The 20067-nt window shown below is 37.6% G+C and overlaps 2 protein-coding genes across 5 annotated transcripts in view; one reads left to right on the top strand and one right to left on the bottom strand.

Moving 5' to 3' along the window:
- Positions 1 to 1094: 1094 nt before the first annotated feature.
- Positions 1095 to 7873, top strand: LOC127793930 (ATP-dependent 6-phosphofructokinase 3-like). The gene is made up of 13 exons (XM_052324731.1): positions 1095 to 1653; positions 3126 to 3172; positions 3306 to 3345; positions 3847 to 3909; positions 4010 to 4147; positions 4857 to 5015; positions 5169 to 5222; positions 5382 to 5450; positions 5572 to 5701; positions 5939 to 6204; positions 6893 to 6938; positions 7025 to 7179; positions 7482 to 7873. The coding sequence occupies exons 1-13, from the start codon at positions 1552 to 1554 to the stop codon at positions 7677 to 7679; spliced, it is 1467 nt and encodes a 488-aa protein (XP_052180691.1). The 5' UTR covers positions 1095 to 1551; the 3' UTR covers positions 7680 to 7873.
- A 301-nt stretch (positions 7874 to 8174) lies between these two features.
- Positions 8175 to 20067, bottom strand: part of LOC127793928 (uncharacterized) — a 76962-nt gene continuing 65069 nt past the window's right edge. For 2 of the 4 annotated variants that reach the window (XM_052324729.1, XM_052324730.1), the window contains exons 17-23: positions 12132 to 12320; positions 10518 to 10807; positions 10251 to 10413; positions 9908 to 10150; positions 9372 to 9463; positions 8630 to 9235; positions 8181 to 8538 (exon numbers count right to left, since the gene is read on the bottom strand). In XM_052324729.1, coding sequence (XP_052180689.1) covers positions 9088 to 9235; positions 9372 to 9463; positions 9908 to 10150; positions 10251 to 10413; positions 10518 to 10807; positions 12132 to 12320 — 1125 coding nt within the window. In that variant the 3' untranslated portion in view covers positions 8181 to 8538; positions 8630 to 9087. Of the gene's footprint in view, positions 8539 to 8629; positions 9236 to 9371; positions 9464 to 9907; positions 10151 to 10250; positions 10414 to 10517; positions 10808 to 12131; positions 12321 to 20067 lie in introns of all 4 variants that reach the window. The other 2 variants (XM_052324727.1, XM_052324728.1) reach the window with 2 other exon arrangements.

Genomic DNA, 20067 nt, shown 5'->3' on the forward strand with positions numbered 1-20067 from the left:
GATAACGATGACCATTCGACAAGTAAATAAATGGTGGGATAACAGAGAATATGGAAAGAAAATATAGATAACAACTTCCCGACAACAATGATAATGATCGTTTGGTTGCCAAACAAATGGTGCAAAGAGAGAGAGAAAAACTTTTAAAAAATGAAAGTATTTTAGTCATTTAAAAATATTTAACTAAGGTTAATTAATGATAGTGAAAAATTATAACATAACCTTGAATTTCAAGAGTACTCCCTGTATTTTCATAAATATTAGGAATAATTATTACAATTATCTTAAATCTCAAATATACTACATATAAATTTTTTTTATAAAAATTATGTTATTTTAATCTAATTAAAATACTGAACAATAGAGATGGGCGAACTAATGTGACAATTTCATCAAATATGACCATAAGCATTCTATATCACTAATCATAACTACTATTAGACATGTGTGTTTGTCACTCTAACTCTTAATATGCATAATAGTGGAACTTACATTCTACATCAGGGTCAGAATATAATTTTTGCGAGATAAAAGGGATATCTTTCTATTGATTGGACTATTATTTTGATAGTAATTTTAATTTTAACAAGATAATGCATGTCAAAAAATAAAATATTCTAAATGAAGATTCATTAGGTATAATTTTTTAAAAAATAAAATAAAATTTTATTTTAAACAAAATAAAATTTAGTGTAATAGTAAACATGGTGTTCATAAATTAATTATAATTAGAGGTAATAAACTCAAATTTTAATACAATTTTTTTAAATGGAAGTTACTTAAAAGGGCTTTTTAGAAAAAGTAAAAAAAATTCACCTAAAAATAATACAAAATTATGTATTTGTTTAATAACAGTATAGTTTTTAAAAACATATGAAAGGTTAACAAATTTCTAAACGTGGTCACTTTTGACTTGTGACAGAAAAAACAATTTAAATGAACACAATTGGAAGCTGTCCAAATCCTACTTGCGGACATGGCGTCACAGGACCATGCGCGTCGATGTCAACGCAGTAATTTTGATCAAAATCCAGGGGCATTACCGACCGAACACAAAATTTCTCGGAATATAAAAAAATCATCGTTCCGAGATCGGAAATGGAAATTCCCATCAACACCGCTTGCCGGTTTCCACTCTCTTTCCCCTTTCATTCTCCCACTTTCTGTGAAATGAGCTGTAGCGACGAAATTTTCTCGGAAACAAATTCTTGTTAAAAACCGCCACAAAATCCTGCCGCCTGTTTTCTAGAAAACCAAACGCTGCCTTCATATTCGAGAAAACTTTCTTTTGGCAGAGGCTCAACGTTACTGCTCCCGTGGTCGTACCTGGTTTCTTCGGTCAACAAGCGTACACTCACACATATATATACACGTGATTTCTCATCGCTGTATGTGCCTTTACCTGTCGATCAGTCGAAGCTTTTTGCTCGTGTTTTGCGTGCACTTTTGCATATAGTTCGTCTTGAATCTATTCTCTGAAGTTACGTGCACTCGATCGCTGTATTTCGAAGCCTGTTAGTTCAAGTTCCAGGAACGGTTCTGCGGAAAGCGATGGGAACTTCCGGCGACACTCCTAAGAAGATCGTCACCGGCGACTACGGTTACGTTCTTGAAGACGTTCCGCACTTTATTGATTACATTCCCGATCTTCCTGTATGCTCTTTCTCTCTCTCTCTCTCGCGCGCGCGCGAATCTCGATGATTAATACGTGATCTATTTCTGTAGGTTTGTGTTTGTATAATTGTCTAGTTTGAGGCTAAGCTTGAGCCAGGCTGTTTAATTTTTGTTAAATCTGTGTTGTTCCCCTCTCATAATTGTGTATTATGAGGTTAGCTTATATGGTGTAAACTATGGAAATTTGTAATGACATTGGGAACGGCATTTTAGTAGGATCACGTGACAATTAATCCAAATATTTTGTTTGTATAGCATTACTATATATAGGTGTCTGTCTATTGTGTATATATCTTTATGTGCTTGTATTTTTGTCCGACGATTCTAACCCGAGCTTAAGTTTGAGCTCTATTGTTTAATTTCATCCTTTACTATTTTCTAACTGTCCTTATCATCGAATTAAATTGAGAATTAAACTTATTTTCACTTGAAGTTTTTGATTTGTTTGGTTGTGTTGAACTTCCTCTGAGGTGCCTCTATTAATCTTCTTCTCATAGTCACTACTCTTAACTTTATTGCGGATAATTTCATCTTCGGACATGCCTTTTCTTGTGTGATTTACATCCATAATATCATCTTTAGCTTAGTTACATTTTTAGGTTATACTATATGTACAATATAAACATTATGTGTCATTTAGCAAAGTTAGTTTTAAAGCTATTTAATAAAACTTTTCTTTCAAATTTAAAGGGATTTTACAATCTCACAAAATATTGGGAACACTTCTTTACTTCAATTATTTAGCCTTAATTCTATAACTAATATCCTCAGTAGTCTCCACCTTCTTTTAAATAATTGATATATTGAGCAGATCTTTTCTTAGAATAAATTGATATATTGTCTCACCAAGACATTATCCCCACTTTCATCTTTACTAAACTTATAGTTCAGTTTACGACTTGCTCAACTTGAATCTTTGAATTAATGTGTCCCTCTATAGTTTGAGCTTACTATTCATTTTCTTCCCTTTTTTTTTTGGTCTCATCAACCAAAACAATATCATCTGCCAACATTTGCCAAGACACCTCCCTTTGGATATTTGTTATGAGTCAGTGCTTTGTTTTTTTATTAGACTTGATAGGCTGTTCTAGTTTCATTATAACTGGGGAGGAATTAATCATTACCCCTGTTTGGCTGATGAGAAACTGAGCTAGGGAGAAAAAATATGTTTGTTTTTGGAACAATTTGACAGGTTCATGTGAAACAAATGAAATAATTGTCTTGGGGATGGCAATCAAATGGGGCATTTGGTTACTTTTTCATCCATGTGACATGATATATACTTCATGATGCAGTTTGAAAGGGGATATTTAAAGGTTTTTCCCCCCTCCTCTAGGAGGCTAACGGAATTATCAACTTACAATTTTATGTTTTTCCGGATGATGTTCTCTCATGAATAAATAATTATTTGAATAAGAACGTTCCTGATTTTTTTTTTCTGTTGGCGGCAGACTTATCCGAATCCATTGCAGGACAACCCTTCATACTCAGTTGTTAAGTAAGTTGATCTAGGTTCTCTTGTACTTGTGCTGGTCATTTTTTGTTCCTTGTTATCTTAAGAAATATGATTAATGCATTACCTTTGAGTACCAATAGATTCTGCATTAACGATACAAATTTTTCTTTTCCAGGCAGTACTTTGTCAATGTTGATGACACTGTTCAGCAACGGGTCAGCCTCTTTACAAATTCCCTTGCTTTGTTTTATTTTTTTCATTTTCTGTTTCTTGGAAGTATCATTTCGTTATATCTCATACTTCAAAGTCAAAGTATTATGTTATTGTGATAATAATTTTTGTATTATATTGTGTTACTCATTACTTGAGGGAAAATGTACCTCAAGAGGGATTGCTTGGATTTCAAAGACCAAGCATTCTACCAACAGAAGGAAGAATGCTGAGAATTTGACAATGGGCGCATTTTTCTCATGGTTTAGGCTTACAGGCAACGAGAACATCACTGGATTAATAAGCAACTGAAAATTTCTAGTCTCTTTCCATTCCATGCTTCCATATTAGTTCCTTGGTTGTAGATTGTTCTGATTTGGGCTTGCAGACCATGTAGGACAGCACTGGTTTATGTATTTCTTTTGTAAAGTGGACATCACTGATTTAATAAATGACCAAAATGTTCTCTCTTTAGACGTTTTAATATGTTGGTTCCATCGTTGTAGATTGTTGTTCATAAGAGTAGTGCACGAGGGACACATTTTCGACGTGCAGGCCCCCGCCAAAAGGTACACATTTTTATCAGCCTTTTGTGTAATAATGTGGAATTGTGTGACACCAAGTGCTTGATATTGACATAGGATCTTTCAAATTTGTCATATTTTTCAGGTTTATTTTGAATCAGATGAAGTCCATGCATGCATTGTGACCTGTGGAGGCTTATGTCCTGGTCTCAACACCGTTATTAGGGAAATCGTATGCGGCCTCCATCACATGTATGGTGTAAACAAAGTCCTGGGGATAGATGTAAGTGATTTCTTCCTGAAAAGAAAACTTCCAACTGCATGTCCTCCATGCAGTTGTTGTTAGATACTGCACTAATCTGTTTTGGGCTTCCGTTGATCAGAGTTTAGTCAGTAGCTTGAATTGAGATAATAATAAAGTTGTTAGCATGTTAAATTACTTTTCTTATTTTTAGAGGAAAAAAGAAAACAATTTGCTATCTGGAGAGAAAAAAGTGATTTTCATGCTATCAAAATAATGCATCAGCTTCATTCTCTCTCCCTCTATGCATTTTATTTTGCACTTGCAACACATAATACTACACGCCTTTTTGCTAAGAGTGTAAAAATTAGCATCCCGTAAACGAAACTTCTTCCTGAGAGGCCAAATGCATGTGCTTAACTCTTTCTATGGAGAAGTTATTTTCTTGTTTCAAACTCATGAACCTGTATTCCAACAAGAAAACATTTGATGCTTTCCGTTGGATTAGAAGAGGGCTTGACTACTGATACTTTTACAATGCAAGTGTCTTCAGGTCCTTTCTAATTATTATATGTTGCCTACTTTTCTTGATTTCTTAAACCCTTAAGTTTAGTTTGTTTTTCAATAGGTGTTTTTTGTGTTCAAGAATGGTAGGTTAATCTAAGTTATATATTTTACTAAATAACAGACTATTCGGTTTCTATAGCATAATTTGGGGGCATCCCTATGAATGAAATTATTTTATCTGCAGGGAGGATACAAGGGTTTCTATGCTCGAAACACAATTACCTTAACACCCAAAGTTGTAAATGACATTCATAAACGTGGTGGAACAATCCTTGGCACATCGCGTGGTGGCCATGATACTGGGAAGATAGTCGACAGCATTCAGGACCGAGGCATAAATCAGGTAAATCAAAGACACCATGCGCACTTCGTGAAAAAAAGACACCAAGCACTATTATAATTTAAGATGTCTTATTCATTGATCAACATCTTTATATTCATTTCTGTTATCTTATGAGTCTACTCTCAATTAAATTGATTTTTGCCATGTTTTTAGGTTTACATTATTGGAGGAGATGGAACTCAAAGAGGGGCATCTGTGATATATGAGGTATATATGGTGAAGGCGATTTGTTATCTTTCACTTGCCACACGCATAGGAATCAATCAGCACTCTCAGAATCTTAATGCTCGGATTTTCGTAATTGGAAACCGTAAAGCTAATTGCGATCTGTGTGAATCTTACAACATTTCTATTGCCGTCATGCAGGAAATTAGAAGACGTGGTCTCAAAGTGGCAGTTGCCGGAATCCCTAAAACTATTGATAACGACATTCCTGTAATTCTCATGCCAGCCTTAAATATGCCAGATTGTTGCTAAGTTCAATATCAGCACTGATTATTCCACATATTGCATTTTTTTAGATATCAATTTGCTTAAATTATGTTCATTACTGTAGGTGATTGACAGGTCCTTCGGCTTTGATACTGCTGTTGAGGAGGCTCAACGTGCCATTAACGCAGCTCATGTTGAATCCGAAAGCATTGAGAATGGCATCGGTCTTGTCAAGCTAATGGGTCGCTATAGTGGTATGTTTCACTCCAATAATAATGTACTCCTCTTTTCATTTAATTATCTATGTATTTGAAATGTCTTTTTATCCTGTTCATTATTCCTTAAATGTAATTATTATTAACGTGTTGAAAGGCTTACTATCACCATCTAGTGCGGAGTTGAACAAAATAACGTCTTCTCCATGCTTGTGGCCTGAAGCCCAGTATTTTCTTTGGTTGTTCTACTTATCAAATTGGACTTTAATGTTACAGGGTTTATTGCAATGTATGCTACTCTTGCCAGCCGAGATGTGGACTGTTGCTTGATTCCCGAGTCACCTTTTTATCTTGAGGGACCAGGTGGACTGTTTGAATATATAGAGAAGAGACTAAAAGAAAATGGACATATGGTCATTGTTATTGCAGAAGGTGCAGGACAGGACCTCCTTTCTGAGAGCTTGCGTTCTAGTAATCAGCAAGATGCTTCAGGAAACAAGCTTCTCCAAGATGTTGGGCTTTGGATATCTCAGAGGATAAAGGTTTGTATTCTTTTCCAGATTGTTTCGTGTATTCATGTACTGAAATGTCGATGGTACACAGATTTTGTTGAAAATACACACTTGCACGCACAAAATATATGCATCGCATTTTTCGACCCAAACTTCCATACTCCTAGGTTCATGTGAATGGATCAGTGTCCTATGACTGCGTGCTTATTTCAAATTTTATTTTCCCTTAAAATCTCATGGCTTAGTCATACCAAATGAAACTACTCCAGGTAAGCTGGCTGCCTTAGTTGGCGAAGCATGTTGGTTTAACATGCCAAATTCTCTGGTTCGAGTTTCTCGGAGCTCAAATATCATCTTTTCGATATGATATTTTCAATTCTAAAGGAATACTTCTAGATACCGGTAATTGTATTTACCAAGTTATATGACTACTCTACACGAGAACAATTCTGTTTTCAATTTGCTCAACCTCTGACTAGTTGAAAGAATTTCCCGGCGTTATTTCATCTCTCTTCTTCCTGGAAATGATAGATTGCCTAATTAATATTTCAATTTGCCTCTTGCCAGAGTTAACTGACCCAATGGCCATTCAAAATTCTGTAGATCACAATTTGTTTTATCTTATTTTCTGTTCCAGTACTTGAATGTTCAAATCATTATCCACTAACAAACCTTTCGACTAAATATTTGTGGCTGAGCTCCTGCTTTAACTTTCCAGGATCATTTCTCAAGCACAAAGATGGCCATCAATCTCAAATACATAGGTTGGTACATAAAAATTTCCTGGTAGCATAAACCGGCAGTAGCTGGGTAACCTGAGTGTTCTAATAACTAATATCTTGCCTGACAGATCCGACATACATGATCCGGGCTATTCCTAGCAATGCATCTGATAACGTGTACTGCACTCTACTCGCGCAAAGTGCTGTTCATGGAGCAATGGCAGGGTACACGGGCTTCACAGTAGGCCCTGTCAATGGCAGACATGCTTACATACCATTTTGCGTGAGTAGTCCTTAACACTAAATAGAACTGCTTGTTTCTGCATAATACTTATAGGAATTGGGTTCCTAGTTCTGCTGATGTTTGGAGAATTTTTACATCTTTCACATTTAAAAAGATAGTAATTTTGTTAATTCACGAAGTTTTGTGTTTGTAATTATTCTTTATATATATATATATATCATGATACCGAGGATTCGGTGGTTGACTTATTTCCCGCGTTTGGGTAGCTAAAAAGTGAGGGGAACATTTTTGAACAAGAACATTTTAGTTAACGTACTCATCTCGAACTGGGGTTTGTGCAGAGAATAAACGAGGGACAGAACAACGTGGTGATAACGGATAGGATGTGGGCAAGGCTGCTATCTTCAACCAACCAGCCAAGCTTCATGACGGGCAAAGATATCATTGAATATACCAGAGATGACGAGCCACTGGCTCAAATGTCCGACGACAACTCTTCAGATGACAAGTTGGTCAACAAAGAGATCAGCACGTACTGAAGAGATAAATTTCGCTCATGTAGTAGAGGTCGTCACTATTATTTGCTTTTCCTACCACATTTTGTTTTCCTCTAATGTAAGCAAAATCAGCTAGCGGCTATTTTTATGTTATAAGTTTGCCTACCTTGTGACTTTGTATTCTGAGATACTATGGTTGGTGTCATAAGAATAAAATTTTGACTTCATTTCTAGAACCAGCTCAACTAACATGTTCTTCCACTTTCTTTGATTTCGTAACCTTAAAATGGCATGCTTAAAAAGGTTTCGGTATAAGATTGCATGTGAATGACAAAAACTTTTGCGACAATACACAAATATTCAAAGCAATTGTGATATTTATGTTATCATGATGTCACAATCTAATCATATCTTATTATATATATCAGGTAGGTAACTTTTAATTACATGAAAGTAAATGGAGATAAATTTTTTCTTTATATTTAAATTTATCAAAAATTATCTATCACCAAATATTTATAATCTATCTACATGATAAAGATATAATTAAATTGTAATATAGCTGATAATGCAGTACGACAGTTGATTAATTTTTTTTCTCACATCCACGACCCTTATACCCCACATAGTGGGATAAAGGCTGGATATGTTGTTGTATTCACGACTCTTATAAGCATAGAAAACACCTGCTCACCTTTCCGTGACTTTTGGATCACAAAATAAATTTACTCTTTCCAAAGATAGACAAAATTATGTCTAGAAATAGCCCTTGCTAACCTTGCGCGGTAAAAACACCTTCCCGGACACGAGCATGTCAGATTTGCCTTGTATCTTACGGAGAGGTCATTTGAAGAAACTTTAAACCATCCCTCGATGACCGTAGCCTCTGCTTTTGGATTATCTGAGAAACAAGAGAATTCATTTTACAAGAAGTTGCTTGTTAAATGACAGTAAAAGAGGAGAACTGTAGGAAAAAAGCATAGAAAACCAACCACGTCTTTGCAAGAGCATTCCATTGACCATCTTTAACAGAAAATGCCGGAAGGTGAAGAAAACCAAATTACCCAAGGCCAAGTGGGTGACCTACCAAGAGTTGGATCTCAGCCTCCAGGAGTAGAGAATGCAACTTTGAGTATATATTCTCTGAATTCATGAACCGTATGAATATATAACTCTGTTTAGGCTCCGCATAATAATGTCCATCCTTTCTTTGGCAAGTTACTTATACAGCATAACATTTGCTAGAACAAAAAAGATAAAATTAATTTGGCATACGATAAGCACAACTGCTTCCCATATATTTAAGGTACAAAGTATGATGCCTCCCTCCCTCTATGTAGATATGGACAGAATACACAAAATAAACATGTAAGGAGACAATACAAATAAGCAGTTGTGCTCATGTAACTCTCATCTGTTACTGTTAGCCTCAAATTCAGCGATAGGCCCTTCATGACTGCCAGAACAGATCCGGATCATCACTATACAATGTGCGGTCCTGAACCTCCAGGTTAGCCACATGATAATTTATGAGTTTTGCTTGGATAGCTATACAAAGCACAAGTCCGGAAGGAAGCAGCCACCATCCACTTTCATCCCTGCACCCATGATCACCAGCATGCACACCTTAAGTGAACATCAAACTAAGGCATGTATAGTTTCTAAATAAATGTATGGAGAATACTCTGGAAATAAATGATTGGTTCCGTTACTACAACAACAAAAGCACCTTACATGCTAAAATTCCAGGAATGAAAGTTATGATGATTTTTATCGGTTGAGGACTGACTTTTAGAATGAACACATCCACACAAGAAACCCACTACCTGCGACCACAACAGAGGATAAAACTGAGAAAGAACATGAATTCTTTATCACCTAAATTGCAGTTATTCTCATTCCGAGTTATTTTCTTTTTCTTTTTTTGGCTGCAGGAGAGTTCCTAGCCACCCTTCTTTCACAGGTTTTTTTGGATGAATTATATACACACCTGTAGAAGGATAGCCCACCCTTTTGGTATATATGTTAAGAGGTGGCAGCTAACACCTTTTAACAGTGCCTTCCTTTTATATAATACAATTTTTAACTTGGAAAAGATAATGTGGGTAAGCCAAAATTCCTCGGATATAGCCCCCTCAAGAGAAATTTGAAATAACATAAGCATTTACAACAGAATTATACAAGATATAGTCCGAGGATCATGTTGTCCATGTTCATAGATATCAATTCTATATTTGCTAAAAATGTAGGAGAGGTAAGGAACAACTTACAACATTTATCAAAGACATGATGTTCCACAGGGCATATATACGTGCAAGACCTGCTGATTCCCTAGGTCCATGACTAAACAAAGCGTTTATTCCAGCTGGGAGTGGAAACAGTATGCCAAGAGGAAGAATAAACATAAACAAGAACAAATCCAACAATGAGATAGAGTATAGCTGAAGCAGAGTGAGCAAGACTAAGCTAAAATCTCCTAAGAGTAGTATTGAGATGACCAAACCAACCAGATCCTGCAATGATGTAAAACAGTATTCTCAGATGGTGAAGGAAAAGCACGTGCAGTTTCAAGATACATTTGATAGATTAGCATTCTGGAAGGATGAAACTTGCCTGATGACCGACAGGTTTAGTATTATACAGTATAAAAGAGAGAGGATAACACAGAGTCTTTTTCTCTGTAACTCCTCGCAAACTCTTAGTTTGTATAATTCCCCCCACTGCCCTCTTGTGTGTTAATAGATGTACTGCTCTCCTCCATTGATTACCAAGTAAACTGTGTATCAGACAGGAAAGTCAATCAAGCTGGTCTGCCTTTGTATCTGTTTAATTTTACTTTAACTAAATAGAAAATCATTGACAAAATCAGAGGAAAATTACCTTGACTGTTGCTCAGCTAACAAAGATACATCTTGCCCATCCACTGATGGTTGTGAACTTTCATCTTCAACAGCATGTACACTAAGCCCAAATTGGCAATAACCACCAACAGAAGGCTGAAAGCAAGCCAAATCAACACGTACACCATAGGTGCCCAATGTAGGGTTTGCATGTGTTTCAAGCCAGATCTTAATTGAACGAAAACTCTTTCTTAAACGTCCTCGGCGAACTAGACGCAACTGAGCATTTAGACCAGCAACTAACCGAAACCAAATGGTAGGAGGGATGCACTACAACATGTGGGAATAACAATTAAAAAGTTGTACAAGAATTTCATCTCTTTTCTTATTTTTTTGTAAATAACAAAGAAACACTATGAACACCAACTCAAGGGCGGTGAAACATGAAAAAGAGGCCAAAGAAAATATTTGCAATGAGATATCATCATATCAACAAGAAACTACATAAAAGCCTCAGAAGAGAAAGGCAAGATTCATACTACAAAAATAGGGAAGCAAGAATGGATGAATGGTTCTTTCACAGATTGCACCAAATAGTTATAGTGTAACCCTGCTTTCTCAGTTTATCATTTATCACTGTTAAAATGGCTTCAAGTGAGGTAGTTCAGACAAAAAAGACCACCCTGGGAGGTGCTCTCCACTTCCACAGAGATTTTTGAGGGTCTTCCTTGGTCACTAAGAGCATCATAGAATGAGCACTACAAAAATGACTCCATTACTTGGCATGATCCATGGCAACAAGGTTTCTCCTCTGTGAGTAGGGAAACATCCTCTTTGCAATGCAAGGGTGAGTCTGCGTGCACAAGCAACCCTCCTTGACCCCTGCAAAGCACAGAGCCGCACCTGGCCACACAGATTTCTGATGGCAATCCAATCTACCTTTGTCACTAAAAACTCCATTACTTGGCGTGCTCCTTTATAGCAACAGTAAGATTTCTTCTTTGTGACTAGGGAAACAGCCTCTTCACAAACAGGGGTGAGTCTGCATAAAAAACGACCCTCCCCCACCCTTTCAGAGTGAGAATCTCATGCACTAGAGATGGCCTTTTTCCATCATGAGCTCCACACCCATCCGCACTCCCCCTACCCTACCTTCGGATAAATATACAAAAAAAGAAAAAAGAAAAATGAAAAGCTAAAGTATGATAATTTCAGTCATGGAAAATTGCGTCTTCGGGTACCAAAAAAGGATGTGTCTTCAACTGTCAGGACCAATTAACCTTACCAAATAGGAAAAGAAATAACCACTCACCACAGCCAACCTATTTCTCTCCAAACAATAAATGTCTGGAAAAGGACACTTGAAGGCCTCAAGCTACACCAGCTATCAGTCCAATACTCTATCCCCACTTCCAAGGAGATGAATTTCTTCAAATCAGCTCAATTCTTCATAATTCCTTTCCACAGCCCTATCCATAAAATGAGGTAATTGACCCCGTAGACCAATGACCCTGAAGAGAGCCATTCTTACTAACAATATTATTCCTTCAACTGCAAACCTCCGCATTCATTTCACTAAGAGAACTTATGGTAAAATAATTCATCTCAAAAAGCATAAACATTCAATTATCTTTATCACAAATAAATAGCAGACCTGACTCATGAGGCTAGTAAGGATATTGTCATTTTGAAGGGAGAAAGGAGCCATATAACTTCCGTCTCCTCCAAATACCAAAGACATTGGAAATCTTTGATGAAGGTGAGGAGGAAGGCCAACTCTTTTTTCATCTCCACCAAGGAAAAAATCCACATGTGCTAGCATTAGATCAGAAGTTGCAGCAACCTGCATTGAAAGGAATGTAAGTTAACCCCAAAGGCTTTGCCTCCATTAAGATCAACATCATGGTAGCATTGTGCTAATTAAACAATGACATGAAACTTTATCATGGACCAACCAACCATAAAGCCTCCAGCAATTTGGAACAGGGTGACAGGTCTCACTTACAAATCTCAACTCACTGAAAGCCAAATTTTCTATACCATAGAGTCAAGTTACTTTTCAGTAAGATGACATGGGAAACAAGTATCATATTTTTTGAGTTGCTCAATTGAGGATTGGAAGATAATTATCGACCAATCAACAATGCCACTTCTAATTACCTGAGTGCTGCATGTTCCTCCAGAACACAGCTTCAGACTAATCTAATTGTTCACCAGTGATATCACATTTGATGGTTACTATAGCATTTTAGAGGTAAACCACATCATTAGCTGCCTAGCATAAAAGTAGGGGTGACATAAGCTTCTATCTCTCTACTCAAATAATTATCTGGTACACATGGAAAGCCAACTTCTCAAGGAATCTCCTAGCTGTTAATCAAACCATCAAAATTTGTCAATGCAATGCACTACTTGCATATCTTGCGATGCTTCCTCGATCCTACATGCTCATGTACCCAGGCCCACCATGTAACATCAACTCAGAAAAATACTTAAATAGTAACAAGCTGGAAAAGGTACAGTTAAAATGAATATTCTTAAGAAAAATACAGGGATTAGTAATCAAACTTAAAGAACAAAAGCCTGTGATCTTGCAAGACTTGGTGGTATCCAGAATATGGTAGTGCAGCAAAAGCCTGTACAAATTTGTTTTTCCTATGTGTACTAGTTGAAAAAAATATCGAAGGGCATATTGTAATCACAATATAAAAAAAGAGATGAACAAATTGTTCATGCAAGGCTGTGTATTAGTGGTGCAACAGTATTGATGCATGTGGGAGCACTGTTGAATGAATAAGTTCAGACCACACACTAACTTGGGTGCGTGGAGGGGCATTTCTTGAGTTTGGGATGATTTCTTTGTCCACAAAGCCTTTTAAGGTTGAGGATGGGACAAGGATAAGATTCTGGTATGATAACTGAAGTGGACAGTAAACAAACTGCTTTGGTAGCTTTTCATGGAACCTTTTTTTAGCTAGCTGGAGATATGTCGGTGAAGGACTCCTCTCTGTCACAGGAAGGCATTATTTGGTCTACTATCTTTAGATGAAATCTCCAGGATTGGTAGTTAAGACTCCACCGCTGCCTTCTTTAGATTATATGAAGATGAATTCATCACCCAGCACTGGAAGGATGGACTTAGCATCTATCTAGGGTAGGTACTTTTACCATCTGGTCCTTCTATAAGGTTTTTAGAGTTGGTACACAGATCAATTTTCAACAGAAGGTCATTCAGAAAATGAAAATATCATCCAGAGTGGCTTTCTTCCTGTGGCCAGCATCATATGGATCCATATTTAGAATTGACATTCTAAGAAAGAGGATGTGAGATTTATGAGATTTATTTTCTTTCATGTATAGAATGTGTATATAGTCAACTGATGATTAGCAGATAATCAAGTTAATTAGTTAGGGTGTAATTATTCCCATGATCTGTAATTATCTTCATGATTAGCTCCATCATTGATTGTAATTAGCCTATAAATAATAGAATTGAGAGGCTAATATCTCAAGTTTTATCTCCCAATCACTCTCACATGGTATCAGAGCCCGTGTTGAGAAAACCCTAAAAATTCCCTGTTGTCTCTATTTCCAATGGAAATCAAACCCTAGTTTTTCTTCTACCCGCAACTGACCGAACCTATTGGCACGTTGTTTGGTGTTATTTCCAAAAAACCAACCATACCATCATCCTCGGAATCTCTAGATCGACCGACCCTTGGTGTCGCATGGCCATTGATGAAGCCACAGGCCCCCATGTGCCACCACACGCAGACTGCTTCCGCCTCCACTTGCCGATGCGCTCGTTGTTGTCTTGCCTTCGGCCACTCCATATCGGACCTACAACACTCTTTGAGCTCATCTCCTTTGTCAAAACCCTCGCCATGTCTGACCTCAATGACACCATCTCTATCTCTGGTGCTTTCGTTTCAGCATTTAATGGCTTTGTTATCTCTCAAACTTTTGCTGTCTCCAATCTCAGGACACCCAACATCACCACTATCAAGTTGATAGGGTCTACCAACTATCTCTCATGGGCAACCTTTGTCAAAATGTGGTTCAAAGGACAATTCCAAGCTGATCATCTTACCACAAAGGCTGAAAGTGTGTCGACAGCCAATCGGGCTAGATGGGAACAAGTTGATGCCCAGTTATGTAGTATCCTATGGCAGTCCATTGATCCATCAATCTTGCAACTCTTTCGCCCCTTTGAAACTTGTGTTGACGTATGGAAGGAAGTCGAAGAGTGCTAAATGATATCCAACACTTGTATATCGTGGTCTCTAATATCAAGAATCTCAAGCAAGAGAGATCCATGGAATCTTATCTGGGGCAGATTCGTGCACTTATGCAAGAATTAGAAGCTTTTTTTTCCTCGTACTACAACCTACAACGAACAAATTGCTCAAAGAGAAGTTTTTCATGATTATCGCTCTCTCTAGACTGAAACTGGAATTTGACACCATCAGACATCAAATCTTGATCAACTCCACTAATCTTACCATGAAGGACTTCAAACGGTTGTTGAATATGAAAAGTGCACTGTGTCCTCTTCCTCTACTGTTGTTTCTCAAGCTGAATTTTCGACTCTTGTATCTCAGGCCTCCAACTTAGGAGGGAACAAAGGACGTAATAATAGTCGCCCATGTCCACAGTGTACCTTTTGCAAGAAAATGGGTCATCTTAAGGAAAAATGCTGGAAGAAACATGGTCAGCCAACTGCCCTGCCTACATCTACCAATGTAGCTAATGTGTTTCAGAGTGACCCTAGTCCTACCCTGTCTCCATCGGGTTTGCAATTGATACCTATGTCTACAACTGAGTATGATACTTTTTTAAAGTTCCAAGTCACATAGCAATCTCACCCTAGTAATCTCGTTGCTTGTATTACTATATTATAGATTCTGGCGCCACTGATCATATGTGTAGTATTGAACTTCTTTTCTCCTCACTTACCTATTATATGATATCTTGCCCAATGTTATCCTAGTTGATGGCACCAAAACTGTAGTTAAAGGGATAGGCCAAACCACACCTACCTCGTTTTTATCCTTAAATTCTATTTTATATGTCCCTGGTAGTCTTTTTAATTTAATTTCAGTTAATTGCTCAGTCACCTTCACTCCTAACTCTGTTTGTGTACAGGACCGGGGTATGGGGCGGACAATTGGCATCGGGCATGAGTCGCGGGGTCACTACCATTTGGTTGTGCCTAGTTCACCAGTAGCTTGCACCAGTATCACCTCTCTTGAGCTCCTCCATCATCGCCTTGGTCACCCGAGTCTCTCCAAACTCAAGAAATTGGTTTCAGGTTTATCTTATTTATCTGTTTTCAATTGAGTCCTATCAACGTGGAAAGCATACTCGTAGTCATTTTCCCCGTCGTATCTCCAATAGAGCCGAGTCCCCTTTCTCTCTTATTCACAAGGATGTGTGGGGTCCTAGTCGTGTTCAATCTACTTTGGGTTTTTCTTACTTTGTTACCTTCATTGACGACTATTCTCGTTGTACTTGGCCCTTCTTATTGAAAAGCCATTTAGAATTGTTTTCCATATTTCAAACATTTTGTGCTAAAATAAAGACTCAGTTTGGCAGAACCATTTGTGCCTTGTGTAGTGATAATGCTCCAGAATATTTCTCCTCTCAATTTACAACATTTATGGCTACTCAGGGCATTTTACACCAATCTTCTTGTCCATATACTCCATAATAGAATGGCGTAACTGAAAGGAAAAATCTTCATTTGATGGAGACTGCTTGAAATCTATTATTGCATGCTAATCTTCCTCCTCAATTTTGGGGTGACACAGTTCTTACTACCTGTTATCTTATTAATTGCATGCCCTCTTCTGTTCTGCAGGATCAAATCCCTTATCGTATTTTGCTTCCTATTCAACTGCTTTCTTTCCTTCCCCTTTGTGCCTTTGGTTGTGTTTGTTTTGTGCATTGTCTCTCTCCTGGATAGGACAAGCTTGCTGCTAAGGCTCTTCAATGCATTTTATTGGGCTATTCTTGGTTATAAAAGGGTTACAAATGTCATTCTCCTGAGTTACACAGATAAATCATGTCTATTGATGTCATTTTCTTTGAACAATAATGATTCTTTCCAGTTGCTCATCCCGACTCACAACGCATTGATCAAGTTTTGCCCATTCCCTTTTGTTCTCCTTCCTTGTCTTTAGAGGATTCACCTGTCTCTTCTTCCATCGATCCTCCTCTTCTCTCTTACCATTGTCGTCCTGGTCTTGCTATTGGTGCCAACCCACTGACCCATGCAGACTCATTCTCTCTACCAGACTTCCCTCTTCCCATGGATCTGGACACAAATAGTCTCCCTATTGCCTAACACAAAGGTAAACAATCTACTCTCAATCCTTAACCTATTTATCATTTTTTGAAATATGATCACCTATCACCTACCTATTGTGCCTTTGTTTCGAGTCTTTATTCTGTCCCTATTCCTAAAGATATAGGTGAAGCTTTATCCCATCCTAGTTGGTGCCAGGTTATGCTTGATGAGATGGAAGCCTTGCACTTTAATGTGACGTGGGACCTAGTCCCTCTCTCGTCAGGAAAGACTATCGTTGGGTGTCGATGGATTTTTACTCCCAAGATTGGCCTTGACGGAACCATTGATCGCCTTAAAGTGTGTTTGGTCGCTAAAGGGTATACTCAAATCTACATGATAGATTATAGTGATAGCTTCTCTCCAGTGGCCAGGATGGCTTCTGTTCGTCTATTCCTTTCTCTAGCTGCTATGCATCATTGGTCACTCCACCAACTTGATATTAAAAATGTGTTCCTCCATGGTGACTTGCAGGAAGAAGCATACATGGAGCAGCCACTTGGGTTTGTTGCTAAAGGGGAGTCCGGGTTAGTTTGCAAACTTTGTGAGTCACTCTATGGATTGAAATAATCTCCGCGAGCATGGTTTGGCTAGTTTAGTATTGTGGTTTAGGTCTTTGGAATGACCTAGAGCGAAGTTGATCACTCTATTTTTTATCGACACTCACCATCGCAACAATGCATATATCTCATGGTTTATGGAGACGACATTGTAATCACTGGGAGTGATCAGGTAGGCATACAACAACTAAAGGAACACCTGTTCAAACATTTTTAGGAAAAAGATATGGGGCAGCTTAGATACTTCTTGGGTATTCAGGTGGCTCAGTCGAGAGATGGTATTTCTATATCACAGAGAAAGTATGCATTGGATATCCTGGAAGAAACTGGTCTATTAGATTCCAAACCAGTCGACACTCTAATGGATCCTAATGTCAAACTCCTACTAGGTCAGGGGGAGCCATTGTCAGACCTTGGAAGATATCAGAGACTAGTGGAAAAGCTAAATTATCTCACAGTAACAAGACCAGACATCTCTTTCACTGTGAGTGTGGTTAGTCAATTTTTCAACTCCCCATGCGACTCTCACTAGGATGTTGTTCTCCACATTCTGAAGTATATCAGGAGTGCACCAGGGAAAGGATTGCTCTATGAGGATAGGGAACATTCAGAGATTTGATGCTATTTAGATGTTAACTGGGAAAGATCTCCCTCTGATCGAAGATCTACTTCAGGGTACTGTGTTTTGATTGGAGGTAATTTGATTTCGTGGAAAAGCAAAAAGCAGAATATGGTAGCAAGGTCAAGTGCCAAAGCAGAGTACCGAGCCATGGCTAATGCGACATGTGAGCTTATATGGCTCAGACAACGTCTTCAAGAACTAAAGTTGTGTGGAGAGTCTCCCATGAAACTTGTGTGTGACAATTAAGCTGCACTCCATATTGCCTCAGATCTAGTAGTTCATGAAAGGACCAAGCATATTGAGATTGACTGTCACTTTATTAGAGAAAAACTAGCTGGAGATGTTATTGTCATTGAGTTGTCAACTCCAATGATCAACTAGCAGATGCCTTCACAAAGTCACTTAGGGGTCCTCGGATAAACTTCATTTGTAACAAGCTTGGCGCATATGATATATATATATATATATATATGCTCCACCTTGAGGGGAAGTGAGATTTATGAGATTTATTCTCTTCCATATATAGAATGTGTATATAGTTAATTGATGATTAGCTGATACTTAGGGTAATTAGATAGGTTGTAATTATCCCCATGATATATAATTATCTTTGTTAAATTTTGCACTAAGTTAGTCATATATCATATAATATCTATAGAATAAAGGAATTCAAGTCAAAAGGAAGTTCAAAAACTCAAGGTTGTTAGAACTTGTAACGGTAACTACCAATTTGTGTCTTGTACAAACCGCCTCTATCCTTTATAAATAGACGACTGGTTGAGTTATTTTTTGTATCTTCTGAAATTGTGTACTAGAGAGAAAAGACTAGAGAGAATTTAGACTTTGTAATCTCTGAGTGATTGTGTACTGATTGTTTTTCAAGATAGTGGAAGATCGTGCCCTCTGATTTCAATCTAGACGTAAGTTCAACAATTAATAGGTGATCCAAACCAGGATAAAATCCTTGGCCTCTTGTGTGTGTGTGTTATGTTTTCTTTTAGTTCTATTTCCTATTCTGTTCATACTGTGCACGAGTGGTGTGTTCTTGAGAGTGTGGTTTTGTGTGTGGGACGCTAAGTTATTCAACAATTTGGTATTAGAGCTCGAGTTTACACAATCAAGAAGTCAAGAATCATCACAAGGTGAAGAAGTAGAATTCCAATCAGAGACATGGCATCATCTTCATCTGCCTTAAGGTACGATATTGAGAAATTCAACAGGTAAAATGATTTTTCCCTTTGGAAGATGAAGATGCTTGCTCTCCTCATAAATCTTGGTCTAGAGGAAGCACTAGAGGGGAAACCCAAGATACCAAAGTCCTATACAGAAGATCAAAAGAAAGAAATCCTGAAGAAGGCCTACAACACACTAATTCTGAGTTTGGGCGACAAGGTGCTAAGGGAGGTGTCCAAAATGAAGACAACTGTAGAGATATGGCTCAAATTGGAGAGCCTATACATGATGAAGTCATTATCAAGCAGGTTATATCTAAAGGCAAGATTTTTTACTTTTAAAATGAATGATGGACAAAGGTTACATGATCATATTGATGAGTTTAATAAACTCTGTTTAGATCTTGAGAATATAGTTGTTAAGTATGAAGATGAGGACAAGGCATTGGTCTTGCTCCATTCTTTGCCTAGATCATATGAAACCTTTGTTCATATCCTAAAGCACGGTAGAGATACTCTGTCATTGGATGATGTGATAGGGGCCCTAAACTCTAAGGAATTGCAATATAAAGTAGAAGGAAAACATTCTTCGAGAGATGCCTTTACAGTGAAATTAAGGTTAGATAAAAGAGACCCTAGGGGAAGAGGTAGGTTAAGTTCAAGGTCTAGAAATGGCAAGAAAGTAATAAAATATTATTACTGCCATGAGGAATGACAAATTAAGAAGAATTGTCCTAAGAAGAAAAAATGATTTTCAAGAACGAAGTAATTCTGATGTTGGAGTTTCAATATGTGAATTTAGGTATGATAGTGCAGATGCATTGGTGGTATATGAAAAAATAGAAAATGAGGTGTGGATAATGGATTCGAGTTGTTCATACCACATGACA

Source organism: Diospyros lotus, chromosome 2, assembly GCF_014633365.1.
Source record: "Diospyros lotus cultivar Yz01 chromosome 2, ASM1463336v1, whole genome shotgun sequence".
NCBI lineage: Eukaryota > Viridiplantae > Streptophyta > Magnoliopsida > Ericales > Ebenaceae > Diospyros > Diospyros lotus.

Excerpts from the sequence above, each read along its gene's own strand:
- LOC127793930 (XM_052324731.1), top strand. The coding sequence starts at position 1,552 with ATGGGAACTTCCGGCGACACTCCTAAGAAGATCGTCACCGGCGACTAC. Across the intron at positions 1,654-3,125 it reads ATTACATTCCCGATCTTCCT|ACTTATCCGAATCCATTGCA; the intron begins GTATGCTCTTTC and ends TGTTGGCGGCAG. Across the intron at positions 3,910-4,009 it reads GTGCAGGCCCCCGCCAAAAG|GTTTATTTTGAATCAGATGA; the intron begins GTACACATTTTT and ends CATATTTTTCAG.